The sequence below is a fragment of the Saccharomyces cerevisiae genome, chromosome XVI (genome assembly GCF_000146045.2).
Source record: "Saccharomyces cerevisiae S288C chromosome XVI, complete sequence".
NCBI lineage: Eukaryota > Fungi > Ascomycota > Saccharomycetes > Saccharomycetales > Saccharomycetaceae > Saccharomyces > Saccharomyces cerevisiae.
Genome location: NC_001148.4, coordinates 273,226 through 286,911, shown reverse-complemented (window position 1 = coordinate 286,911; position 13,686 = coordinate 273,226). Strand labels below are relative to the sequence as shown.

Sequence of the window (13,686 nt, the reverse complement as noted above, 5' to 3'; positions counted from 1 at the left end):
ACACTTACTGCTGTCTCTTGACCGTTTTTGCTATACTCATCCTCTTACCATTAAAAAAATAAAGAAAATGGACTCGAGTAAAGATGAAACCATATCTCTTTAATCACAACATACTCACTCTATGGGAGATTCTATTCTCCTTAGGTTAGTAAATGGCATTATAAATTAGCAAGCGTAGCCTCTTCAGCCTATACATCAGCTGAACCTGCACAATTAATGTCATGTGGCCGACGTAATGCATATCCATCTTTTTTACTCCCTTAAAAGAAGGTTTAGCCCCTACTGTATACTCAATGAACAGATAATGTCTATCCATAAAGTATATCATTTCAGGAACCCTAAATAATAGTGCTATCGTTACATATACTTTTAAATTTCATATTGCATTAAAATGCCGCACACCTTTTATGTAAACAAAGCCGCACTTCCTAAAAAAGCAATTGAAAACAATCGAAAGAATGAGTGTAGAACAGCAAAAAAGGTAAACAAGAGAAAAATTCTGAAACCCAGATCAACACCTGTTTCAACCCCTTCATCGATTTAAATATAATTCAAGTTCAGGTCATCGAGTAAATCTATAATAAATCAGATCACAAAATCTGGTACACTGCTGTTGCTGATCACGGTTCTTTTCATCTTTAACACATTTTCGCAGTTTTTTGACTGTGCCACATTTTGCATTAATTTGTTTCTTGTGACGTGTTTGCGAGAATTTTTTGATTGCTAATTAAACCTAACAATAATCGCTATTTTTTTTACCCATCCACAATACAAGAAAGGCGAGCCAAGCGGCGTTCAATATTCAATTGGCCATTACTTCTATATACTGATTTAGAGTGCCAAAAATTTAATGTCGTACACCAATAAACGTCATACATACTACGGAGGGTTTACCAACGATTTGTCTGACACATTTCAGTACCCTCAAAGAACAGATGAGCAAAGGCGGAAACATGTAACGTTTGGTCCTTATATCCTAGGGTCGACGTTAGGAGAAGGAGAGTTCGGAAAAGTGAAGCTAGGCTGGCCAAAGAATTTTTCAAACAGCTCTAATTCAACTTTTGACTTCCCAAAACAAGTAGCAATTAAACTTATCAAACGTGATAGCATATCGAATGATTACAGGAAAGAAGTTAAAATATACAGAGAAATCAACGCCTTAAAACACTTATCACATCCGAATATCGTAAAATTAGAAGAAGTGTTGCAAAATTCTAGGTACATTGGTATTGTCCTAGAGTACGCATGCGGGGGAGAATTCTATAAATATATTCAAAAAAAAAGGAGGCTTAAGGAAATGAATGCATGCAGGTTATTTTCTCAGCTAATAAGTGGAGTACATTACATACATTCTAAGGGACTTGTTCACAGAGATCTCAAATTGGAAAATCTATTACTAGACAAGAATGAGAACCTAGTTATTACAGATTTTGGGTTTGTCAATGAGTTTTGCTCACGAAACGAATTAATGAAGACGTCATGTGGCTCTCCATGCTACGCAGCGCCTGAACTAGTGATAAGCGCCGAACCATACGAAGCTAGAAAAGCAGATATATGGTCATGTGGAGTTATACTTTACGCTATACTAGCTGGATATTTACCGTGGGATGATGATCCAAATAATCCTGAAGGCAGCGATATAGGAAGACTTTATAATTATATTAACTCCACACCATTAAAGTTCCCTGATTATATTCTTCCTATACCTCGGGACTTATTAAGACGCATGCTGGTCTCAGACCCAAAGAAAAGAATAAACCTGAAACAGATCAAGAAACATGAATGGCTAAAGCCTCATTCTTCATTCTTATCCATAACACCTGATGAGTGGGACAAACTAAACAATACTCAATCCGTGTTCAGATTAGCAAAACCAAGAAGAAGATATGGATCTAGACCACAATCCAGTTGTTCTACCTCATCTCTTGGCTCAAGGAGTGATAAAAGGGATTCACTGGTCATTGATTCAACTTTAATTACTTTCCCGGCTCCGCCTCAAGAATCACAAAATCATATTATAACCAGACCGGCTTCTATTGCATCTGACCAGCGGCTGTCACCTATAAGAAGATCTAATAGGCACAATAGAAGTAACTCTGCTGCATCCGTTGCCTTGCAGGCAGTGGTGAACGCAGATAGGGAATATGTGTTAAGTCATGAACAATCATTATCCCCAGTACAAAACATTAGACAAACTACGGGAAACATGACTGCCAGTCTTTCACCTCCACCAGCCATAAGTCCAGGCGATATTATAATCGAAACCACACCTATTAAAAGAAATACAATTTCTGGGAGTAGTATTGTACCAAGTTTAGAAGAAGAGTCGTCTACCACAATGCAAACAAGCAAGATTCAACCAAATAACATGGCTTCATCACAAAATCATCAATACAATAAAAATAAGACCCAAAATAGTCTCCAATCTGCTAAAAATTTCTACCGTACGTCTTCCTCATCCCATACAAAGCCACGGCCAACTTCATACCATCCTGGCTCATACACAACACCTCCCTACAATTCAAATACGCTCTCCATATATGAGATCAACGAAAAAGCTAAAAGTAGCGCTTCATCACAAACGCTGAATCAAAGAGACACATCCCCATTTGATTCCACACCATACCTTGCCCTAGATACATGCATAACCTCATCCTCTTCCATCGAAAGCTCTCCAAAGTTAATTACGCACGGCCAATTTTCAGTAGCAAAACCCTCTGTTGATTTGCAAAGCGTATCTGGTGACTTGATCAAGTATAAGAGGGACGCTGATGTAGTAACGAGAATCTATGATGAAAAATACAAACAGAAGCGCAAAAGTTTGAGATATAGCGGCATATTCAGTGACATCTCATGCGATACGGTCACCGAAGAGTCTGATGAATTGAGGCCACCAGAATCTCCTCTTCAACAACATGAAGGACAAGAATCAATTGATAAGGCGAAAACGGAGGACACAAGTGAAAAGGGTAGTAAAAGTAGCAACATCGCGAAAGCTACAGCACAAAAACACGTCAATAACCATCTAGAAAGATCACTTAACGAAGCAGAGTCAACAAAGAAAAGATTTAGCTTTCTTTCCTTGTACTCTTATGATACTTCCAAATCTAGTTTATACTCATCAATGGATTCCAAACGGAAACCTTCTCCACCTTCCCAAAGACGCCCAAAAAAGGATGACAGTTATCAAACAAATTCAAAGAATCATTATATCACTGCTTCAAATATGCAAACATCCCATCAAGTCTCAAAAGACCTGCCTGCACCAACGATGGTGCAAAATAAATGTACTTTAGAAACTAAAAAAGCGGTCCGAAGCAACAGGTCCTCCATAATGGTATCTGAGGTCAACAAGGCAAGCGTAGACAATAAAGCAGCCCAAAGTCCAGAACATTCAACCGCAAAAAGAGTATTAGGGTTTTTCAAAAGAAGAAGTATGAAAATCTAGAGATAATACCTATCTCATTTGACAATAATATCCACTTATCATATGAAAAAATCAGTACTATCTGCAATTTTTCCATTTAAAATGTCTGTCGCTAAAATTTTGCGATTTGCCAGACCAACAAAATAATGTTATAATATACTTTATGAAATTTCAATCTAATAAACATTGAGCATATATATGCATATACCTACCATATATATTTTGCATTACTAAAAACATCAAAAATTTTTCTAAATTGTTACTTATTATCAATCATAGCTTCACTCCGCTTGAATCACGTCTTCTAAGCGGGAACATTGTTTCACTGCGCTTACAGCGAGATTCGCAGACATTTTAAGTAAGAAGACAATTTCTTTTGCCTTTTGTACGGAATTAATTTTAAAAATTATACTATATATATATTAGTCTTTTCTATTCTCAAAATATAATAATATTAATAGTAATAAAAGAGAAAATAACGATGTTTAATAGAGTACTTATACAATCAACAAATTTAGATGTTGGATGGGTACAAGAAGATTCTAACAGAAGCACCGAAGGTCTTGGCTGGCAAATTGTTTCTGAAGGTGGCTCTAACGACACCAGAGTTACCGTGAGTTCTGGTAACCTTACCCCACATAACTCTAATCTTAGAACCCCTGACTTCCTTGGAGGCTCTGTAGACGTAGGCAATACGCTTACCCAAGTAAAATTGAGCATCTTGTGGAGTAGCGACACCTTCGATCTTGATCAAAGAGACATTTGGGTTGTTGACTCTCTTGGATCTTTGGTAGGATAAGTGCTTACCTTTGACGTACACTAAAAAAAAAAAAGGAATAAAATCCCAAAACAAAATGTTAGTATTTAATGATCATCTTAGATGGTGGTTATTATTGAGCTAGCAAATTCTGTATTATCGAAGAGTTATGCGACTTCATCATCAAGCTTAGGCTTCTCCATTGTCGAAGAATGCCATAATTTAGAGCTTTTAACAGTCAAATTGGATATCGATGGTAAATGTGATCTCGTAAATTTCGATACTGCAAATTATTTTATAAGTTACCCAGAAACGATAGTAGACTCTTTTATTATAAAGATAAAACTTAGATATAGTTCTGGTATACTTGATTTGTTCTACTTGGACCCTTTAGCTGTCTGGTGTTAAATCTGAGTTTTGCATTCATCTTACACTTTCTATATTCTTGCACATTTTAGTCACCACGTATATGATCTGGTAGCTTTTCTGAAGTCGCTTTTTCCTTTATTATCAACGTTTCACTTGAAAATTCCAAATTACTAGCACAAAATATTTTTAATGTCTTCTCGTCATCAGTTTTAACATACATCTATGGGATTCAGCCATTTTTCAATTTATTTGATTGTTGGTTTCTTACGGATTCTTACAATTGCTCAAGGCAAAATAACTCAAGTTTTGAACTAGTGATTAATACACGTAAATTAAAGCTTGATAGCGAATATTTTGCCAAACGGGAGGCAAAGGTATCATGCCGGTGAAGAGTAGAAGGGAGGGACAGGATACGAGTTTAGGCCGGAAAAGATGAATCAGCTCTGTCTAACGACTGTACTGCTAGAGGGAAGCTGAGTATGACCTCCGTACGTTCCATTGAGCGGAGAATTCTTCGACGGGCACCCAAGGTGTGTACGCGAAACAAACTGAGAGAAGAAAAAAAAAAGTAATCAAAGGAAGTGTAAGGGTGTAAAGAGGTAAGGATGTTAATATTGCCGTGGAAAAAATTGCAACGAGAGGTGGGTAACTACTACGATATGTATTTCGAGCATTTTTCTTAGGGCTGAATTTTTCATTAGTTTTTCCATTCTCGATGAGGTGAATGAGTAAAGTTAAAGAAACATATAAATAGTGAGCTCTTTCCAAACAACTTGATAACTTCACTCATTCATCCTTTTCTTAGTTTTATTCTCTTCTTGTTCTTTTTACTAAAAAAATTGTCGACGTACTTCAGTATGTTTTATACCATATACTTTATTAGGAATATAACAAAGCATACCCAATAATTAGGCAATGCGATTGTCGTATTCAACAACCATCTTCTATTTCACCAGCTTCAGGTTTTGACTAACACATTCAACAGTAGGATCATTTCTATAGGAATCGTCACTCTTTGACTCTTCAAAAGAGCCACTGAATCCAACTTGGTTGATGAGCCCCATAACCTTTGTACCCCAGAGTGAGGAAATGAAATCGAATTTAAATTAGCTTGGTCCGCAATCCTTAGCGGTTCGGCCATCTATAATTTTGAATAAAATTTTGCTTTGCCGTTGCAATTGTGATAACTTCCTTTGGAATTTGTTGCGATATTTAATGGCGCGATGATCTTGACCCATCCTATGTGCTTCCATTTTGGAAGGATAGGGATTCATGGGTGGGTACAAATGGCAGTCTGACAAGTCAATCAAATCATTTATTTTTTCCAAAATATTTTCGAATCAAAGGTTTGATTCAGTATTTTGGAGCCGCATTATACTTAGTATTTTAATTAAATTACATTACAATCATGAATGTCTAAAGAACTCTTACTTTACTCACCGAGTTCAGTTTTCAAGAGATCGAGACACTTCTTTAAGATATATAAATGGTTTGCTACTAGCATAGAGGGATCTTCACTAGGCAGCGATGACCACGTTACATAACACGGCCTATTGAACCTTTCAGATATTATTGTGGCCATGTGTCTAGCCATATCACGAATCCGGTCATCTTTAGTATCTAATAACGGTATCCCCACAACGTTGCTTCCGCCTGATTTGAGGTTAATATGTCTATCCCTCATTAAGGGAATGGCGTAGTAATAACATGATAAGGATGAAGATGAATTCAGCGAGGCCTCTTGTTTAAATCCCACTACCAGACTAATAGGTATTTTTTTAGAACGATCGTCTGCAGGTAGAGTAGCAATAACATCCAGCGTCGGCTGTAGAAATCCAGATTCTGATTCAATAGTTCGGCTAATCGTCTTTACTAACATCACAATCACTCGCGTCTAATCTCAACGGAAGCATCTTTTGCAATTTCCCGGTCCAAATCATTTGTAAAACATAAACAATATACCAGAACCTAATCTTTTAATGTACTTTCATGTCAACAGTAAATTTTCAATCCGGGCAACGAAAACTTTCGTGCAAATAATTTCCGGAGCTCCTAAACGAACTAAAATAAGCTCTTTCCCGTATGTACCTCATCTTGTTACAGCACGAAGAATAATCGCACCGACCATTGTGTCAATCACTTCACGGGACCAGTAACTCATTCCGTTCGCGTTTTACTAGCTGCAGCATTTTTGGGCCCTCTCACGTAAGTCATTATCTTTCGGAATTGTGAGGTGCACGGATGCGGACTTCTCCTTTTGCCATTGCGTTCGTTGATTATTCTTGTTTTCCAACCTTTGCCCATTTCCTGGACTACTCGACAAGTACCACGTTTATTGGGCTCTGGTTTATTTTTCAATAGTTCTGTCTTGAGCTGTGCAAGTATTACTATTCCAAGTAAAACGATATTTCGTCGATAAGTTCTTAAGTAAACTTTTCTTTGAGTTTGACTCTATCACATTGGCTTTTTTTTTACCCAATTTCTAGCTGTTGTACTAAAGAAAAAAACAAAGAAAGAAAACTATACATTGGATAGAAACTGGCTATTTGTTCACGCTTTCAACGAAATCACCAGTCTGAACATAACAGAAATATATCAAACTTTTCTCCTAGAAACAAATCGAAAAATTTATAAGATTTAGTCTCAAGAATTTCAAGTCATGTCTCAATACGCAAGCTCATCCTCATGGACTTCTTTCTTGAAGTCAATCGCTTCATTCAATGGTGATCTTTCTTCGTTATCGGCTCCTCCATTCATTTTATCTCCAATCTCATTGACCGAGTTTTCTCAGTACTGGGCTGAACATCCAGAGCTATTCTTGGAACCCTCTTTTATCAATGACGATAATTACAAAGAACACTGTTTAATTGACCCTGAAGTCGAGTCACCCGAATTGGCCCGTATGCTGGCCGTTACTAAATGGTTCATTTCCACTTTAAAATCTCAATACTGTTCTCGTAATGAATCCTTAGGTTCTGAGAAAAAACCTTTGAACCCATTTCTAGGTGAGTTGTTCGTTGGTAAATGGGAAAATAAAGAGCATCCTGAATTTGGAGAAACGGTTTTGTTAAGTGAGCAAGTTTCTCACCATCCACCCGTCACTGCTTTTTCCATCTTCAATGATAAGAACAAGGTTAAGCTGCAAGGCTACAACCAAATTAAAGCCAGTTTCACTAAATCCTTAATGCTGACTGTTAAACAATTTGGTCACACTATGTTGGATATTAAGGATGAGAGTTATTTGGTTACCCCACCTCCATTGCATATTGAAGGTATTCTTGTCGCTTCTCCCTTTGTTGAATTGGAAGGAAAATCATATATCCAATCTTCGACAGGTCTACTTTGTGTTATTGAATTTTCAGGTAGAGGCTACTTTTCTGGTAAAAAGAATTCATTCAAGGCAAGAATTTACAAAGACTCTAAAGATAGCAAGGACAAGGAAAAGGCATTATACACAATATCAGGCCAATGGTCTGGCTCTTCTAAAATAATCAAGGCAAATAAGAAAGAAGAATCACGATTATTTTACGATGCTGCTAGAATCCCTGCTGAACATCTGAATGTCAAGCCTTTGGAGGAGCAACACCCACTGGAAAGTAGAAAAGCCTGGTACGACGTGGCTGGTGCCATCAAATTAGGCGATTTTAACTTAATTGCCAAAACGAAAACTGAATTGGAAGAAACGCAAAGAGAATTGAGAAAAGAGGAAGAAGCTAAAGGCATTAGCTGGCAAAGAAGATGGTTCAAAGATTTTGACTACTCTGTCACGCCCGAAGAAGGCGCCCTTGTACCTGAAAAGGATGACACTTTCTTAAAACTCGCCTCTGCTCTAAATTTATCAACGAAGAATGCTCCAAGTGGTACTTTGGTGGGTGACAAAGAAGACAGGAAGGAGGATCTTTCATCCATTCATTGGAGATTCCAAAGAGAGTTGTGGGACGAAGAAAAGGAAATTGTTTTGTAAGGAGAACGATAAAGTAACAACTTGTTACCGTTGCACTAATATATTATCTATCTTTTCTTCTTTTTCCTTCCTTTTTCTCTTCATGTGACAGGAAAGGATATGAAATCATTAGAGGAACTAAGAAATCATTTTTACCATCCCCTAAATCTTATATTGTTTTGTTCTCTTTTCACTATAATGACTAGAATTTATTCTTTCGAACCACAAGAATATGCTATATTGCTGTTAAAGATGAAGCAGAAAAAACCTTTATCTATTTCTACTTCTTCCTTTAATTATTGATAGACAGATCGCTCATTTTTTTCTCATGATGTCATATCCTTTTTAATCATCATACGAAGGTTAAAATTTGAAGTTTACCAAGTTTTCATGCAAGTTTTGTTATTATTTACAACCTATTACTATATTTTATCTTCTCTGTTGATATCCTCACTTTTGTCTTTTTTATAACTCTCTAATTTTCTTATGTCAATTTTGTAGAACCACATAATCGATGGAGTATATGCACTTATACAACACTTTCTATACAAAGTTTATGGTATATCCCAAAATCTGTACGCTTATCGAACCATAGGCCTGTTTTATCACTCCATAACAATGAAACACAAGAGGCTAACGCCAAGTACTAAAGTAATATTATCATAATATTGCGTATTACCTAACAGGTGTGCTCTGAGAGAATACAGTCATATTTGACGAAATTCTATAATTCCATCAAAAAATTTTCCGTGCCCGAGCTTTTTCACTTCTAAAAAAGAAAAGAGCAATAAAAATGCGATGGGGTCCTTACATTACAACTTATGCTATTAGTTCGGCTTTCTTGTGATCCATACCATCCTCACGTTAATGAATCATTTATTTAAAAATGGCTCCAACTAATCTAACCAAGAAACCATCTCAATACAAACAGTCTTCAAGAAAGGGTAAGAAAGCATGGAGAAAAAATATCGATTTATCTGACGTAGAACAATATATGGAAAAGAAAATTGATCATGAAATTACGCATGGTACCAGTGATATAACCTCTTTGCAAAATGATGCTCTTTTTCATGTTGATGTTGAGGGTGATGAGATATTGAAAAATAAATTAATTAAAAGGAAACAAATTAAGAAGGTTCTAAAAAGTAAAGAGATTTTAGACGCCGTTAAAACGAATTCAAAAATTGCAGCACTAAATCACCATAAGAATAGTAGTGGAAATCCTAATAAGATTCAAGGTGTTTCTAAACACGAATTAAAGAAATTAATGGCTTTGGCTGGCAGAGTACACGGCGAATCGAAGATCAAGAATAGAGTTGCCAAAGACGGTCTAGTTAAAACAACGGCTGGCGACTTATGGGGTGAAGAATCCAATTCAAAGAAACAGAAGGTCAAATTACCTTCCGGTATCAAACTTGATGTGGAAAAAAAGGACCAGATACCTGAAGAACTATTGAAAAAATCCACGACAAGTTGGTCTACTGCTTCAGTCAGACCAAGTACTTTAGATATAGAGCCAATTGCAGTAAAAGAATTCACAGAAATTCCACATGCTGGTAAATCCTACAATCCCAACAATAAAGCTTGGTCAGAATTGATAAACAAAGAGTATAAAGAGGAAAAGGCAAGAGAAGATGAAAGAATCGCCTTGGAAAAGTACAAAGAAAGAATTAGACATTTAATGGAAACTTTAGATGACAATGAAGAGGAAGAGTCTTCATCAAACGAAGAAGAAGAAGAAGAAGAAGAAGAAAATGAAAATGAAAATGAAAGTACGCAATGTAGTGGATCTGATAAGGAAATAAAACTATCAATAAATAAGCCTGTGAAGAATAAAAAGAAAACAAAATATCAAAGAAACAAGGCAAAGAGACATGAAGAGAAAGTAAAATTGCAACAAGAGTTGAAAGAATTGAGACAACGTGTTAAAGATTTAGAAGAAGTTATCAATTCTGAAGAGACTGAGATACTTTCAGCCATAGAGTCAGATAGCAACAAGGTTAAAAAAAGCAAGAAAAATAAGAAACACAAGTTAGGGACGAAATACTCTGTGATTGATGAAAGATTGGAGATTAAATTTTCTGACGAATTATCTGACTCATTGAGAAAACTGAAACCTGAAGGAAATCTGCTATATGATACTGTGAGAAAACTACAAAGTTCTGGTAAGGTCGAAACAAGAGTGCCCGTTAGGAAAGGTAGAAAGTATAAGCAGAAAATCACTGAAAAGTGGACACATAAGGACTTCAAATAGAGTTTTTTGTTTTACAGTATATGTTTCCATGAAAAGGTTGTCCTTGATACGTGGATTCATCAAGTGAGATATATATATATATGTTCATATTTGTGTTGGCAAGACCAACAACTGTATAGTAGGTAACAAATTGTTTCATTTTCTTTTCGTTCTCTGCCCTTTTCTAGTTTGAGAGGGCATTCCCATGTCGATATCTCTAGATATCAGTTAAACATTCAAAAGTACAAATTCAGTTACGGAAATAATATATAAATTATATTCGCTAAATAAAATCTCTCCCTTTCTAGGGTGTTTTCAAATAATTTCAAGCTTTTCCCGTAGCTTCGTCCTCTCATCTTCCCAACCTTTTACTCTTTCTAGTTTTCTCTCCAATTCCTCAATCTCGTTGTCAATCGACGTGATTGCTTCATCGGTACCAACTGCCTGTAATTGCCATTTGCCATCTCGATTTTCACCGATCTCTAGTAACATTTCATGATATTTGATTAATGTGGGTCTTTGTGATATGGAAATGAAATTGAATCTGTATCGTTTTAAAAGATTGAACAGATAGTCTTCCATGTCAACACTAATTGCGTTTGTAGCCTCATCTAATACTACGTATAGTGGTTTATGAAACATGATTCTAGCAAAATTTACTCTTTGCTTTTCACCACCACTTAATAAGTCCTTCCAATCGGCAATGGCATCTAGGTAAGTTAAGCCAACGCCTCTTTTTAAAAGATAATCTAGTTTCACTTCGACTAATATCTGTACTAGCTCCTTATCTCTAAACCCCCTATCAAAGAATTCATCCGAGGACATGGGGTATATAATTTGGTCTCTTAAAGTTCCACCTCTACTAAAATATGGTTTCTGAGGAATAAAAAAAATATTATTTTCTGAAGGAATCGACAATAATCCATTTTTGTTATACACTGGCCATATTTCAGCTATAATGCGTTGAATTGAACTTTTACCGCAACCATTTGGCCCTAATATTAACAGGCTGGAGCCAGAACCCTGCAAAAATGGTAACTTTATATCATTTGCCTTCGATAAGTCTTGTATAGAATTGGACTTTGAAGTTATTGGGTCAATATGCAAAGGAATTTGAAATGTAAGCTTGTTAATCAGCTTTATGCCTTCGCTCGCCCTTACTGATGGAATGATTACGTCTATATTTTCTAACCGAATACCGTTAAAATTGCGTTGAATAGTACCACGAATAGCATCTTGCGAATTATCCGTGGTGGGTAATAAGTTGGAATTTCTGGAAGCGTCTTCTGTACGTATTGACAGGATTGAAGGAACAGCGCCGTAATTAAAGTTCAGAGAGTGAACCCTGTGTAAGACGGAAAGCAGAGTAAATATCCTATTAGTGTAGCCGGTCAATTGTGAGATGTCCTTTATCGAATGCATCAATCTCGAGCCTGCATCTGCAAGCGACAACATCAACCTTTTGTTGACTATAAATTCCTTCATATTTTTTTCCTCTGAATTGATGCCTGTCGCTAAGGTAGACATAACGATAGGGATTGAGGCAAAAACATAACCCAAACCGGACCATGTATATTTTAAAACATAGTCTTCCAACATATTGTAACCAAACTTGACTTTATCAACCAGCAGCATTTTTTCCATCAGCACATCATACAACTCTTTAACTTTCGTCCTTTCCACTGCTGTTCCTTGGTAAAATGCGATCTCTTCGCTATTATTTATCATGTTTAGATGATAATTGTAGTAATCGCCGTCTGAAGCAGATCTCTCGCCTGCCAATTTACCTAATGGTGGCGTGTATTTCCTCAAAATAAACCCAGTAATGAAATAATTAACAAATATACCTGCTACTCCCACAGTTCCCAAATTATCACGTAAATAAACCGAAAAGAATATTAAATCAATAACTGGCTTTGCAATGTTTGCAAAAACGGAGCATGTCGCATCGCAAAATTTTGCAACATCATTAGTAATGGAGTTGTCGATATTCTTGATTACCGAATTGGACGCCTTTGCATCAAAAATTAATTTGTAAAATGTTAGTCTTTTATCCAAATACATGTCATGGATGTAACGTGTCAAATTTACCCTAAAGTTTAAACTCAACTTCCTTTGAAGTAGCTTAATAGCACTATTAGTATAAGAAGCAGGGACAGCAATTAAAAACCAACACCCTAAGTCCCACAGAAAGCTTCTTCCTCTACCAGCAATTATATTTTTGACTATTTGTCCATCCAGCTTGGCTACAAACAAAGAGAGCCAAGTTCTCATCACCAGGAAAAAAATTTGAGCAGTTAAAAGAAGAAAGTTTTTGTCAAAAACTGTTGGAATTAAAATTTTAGACAAGACGTTCATTTGGTTTAAAAATTTTGAGTAGAATAACTGCGAATTCTTGGCTCTTTCCAGTTCTACATTTTTAAAAAGAAACTTATCGTGTTCATATACATCGTTATCCTTTGGTGGAATAAATATCCTTTTCCTTTTTTTTTTATCTGTAGCATTCATAAATTTGTTGTCATCGGGACTCTGGCGGTCGACTAATTCCACTTCAGGAATATACATTATTCTTGCACCACTGTCTAATTGCATTTGAGATCTTGTTCTTCTTATTAAAGGTCTCCTATTCCTTCTCTTCCATGGAAACTTGTAAAATTTATAACATTTTAGAATAATTTTGAAAGTACTATATGTTACACCAGAAAAAAGTGTGACACCAGATAGGAAAAGCGATACCAATAAAATCTGGGCCCTTCTTCTTAGCTTAGGATGAGCAGCGTTTGATCTAGATATCTGTAGAAGATGCCGTATCAATAACTTGAAATATACTTTAGGTGTGACATCGTTAACGTGTAGCCCAATACAGTGAGTATGTAGATTCAGGAGCAAACTCTTTAGTTTCGCTGGTGCTGCTAATGTTGTTGACATTTCTGTGTTATGCGTTCTAAGACTTCCAG

The 13,686-nt window shown here is 36.2% G+C and overlaps 6 protein-coding genes and 1 non-coding gene across 7 annotated transcripts; 4 read left to right on the top strand and 3 right to left on the bottom strand.

Moving 5' to 3' along the window:
• Positions 1-850: 850 nt before the first annotated feature.
• Positions 851-3,448, top strand: FRK1 (protein kinase FRK1; the record flags this gene model as incomplete). Its single annotated transcript, NM_001183955.1, has 1 exon — positions 851-3,448. One exon carries the CDS (start codon positions 851-853, stop codon positions 3,446-3,448), a length of 2,598 nt encoding a protein of 865 aa, NP_015184.1.
• Positions 3,449-3,941: 493 nt separating this feature from the next.
• On the bottom strand, positions 3,942-4,790 carry RPL33A (60S ribosomal protein eL33 RPL33A; the record flags this gene model as incomplete). The annotated part of the gene is made up of 2 exons (NM_001183957.1): positions 3,942-4,246; positions 4,772-4,790. 2 exons carry the CDS (start codon positions 4,788-4,790, stop codon positions 3,942-3,944), a joined length of 324 nt encoding a protein of 107 aa, NP_015182.1.
• Positions 4,791-5,394: 604 nt separating this feature from the next.
• On the top strand, positions 5,395-5,856 carry SNR17B. Its single transcript, NR_132267.1, has one exon. It is a non-coding gene; the product is annotated as an SNR17B (small nucleolar RNA).
• A 129-nt stretch (positions 5,857-5,985) lies between these two features.
• POC4 (Poc4p) lies at positions 5,986-6,432 on the bottom strand (the record flags this gene model as incomplete). Its single annotated transcript, NM_001183958.1, has 1 exon — positions 5,986-6,432. The coding sequence occupies one exon, from the start codon at positions 6,430-6,432 to the stop codon at positions 5,986-5,988; it is 447 nt and encodes a 148-aa protein (NP_015181.1).
• A 780-nt stretch (positions 6,433-7,212) lies between these two features.
• Positions 7,213-8,517, top strand: KES1 (oxysterol-binding protein KES1; the record flags this gene model as incomplete). Its single annotated transcript, NM_001183959.1, has 1 exon — positions 7,213-8,517. One exon carries the CDS (start codon positions 7,213-7,215, stop codon positions 8,515-8,517), a length of 1,305 nt encoding a protein of 434 aa, NP_015180.1.
• An 865-nt stretch (positions 8,518-9,382) lies between these two features.
• NOP53 (Nop53p) lies at positions 9,383-10,750 on the top strand (the record flags this gene model as incomplete). Its single annotated transcript, NM_001183960.1, has 1 exon — positions 9,383-10,750. One exon carries the CDS (start codon positions 9,383-9,385, stop codon positions 10,748-10,750), a length of 1,368 nt encoding a protein of 455 aa, NP_015179.1.
• A 294-nt stretch (positions 10,751-11,044) lies between these two features.
• PXA1 (ATP-binding cassette long-chain fatty acid transporter PXA1) lies at positions 11,045-13,657 on the bottom strand (the record flags this gene model as incomplete). Its single annotated transcript, NM_001183961.1, has 1 exon — positions 11,045-13,657. One exon carries the CDS (start codon positions 13,655-13,657, stop codon positions 11,045-11,047), a length of 2,613 nt encoding a protein of 870 aa, NP_015178.1.
• Between the last annotated feature and the right edge of the window lie 29 nt (positions 13,658-13,686).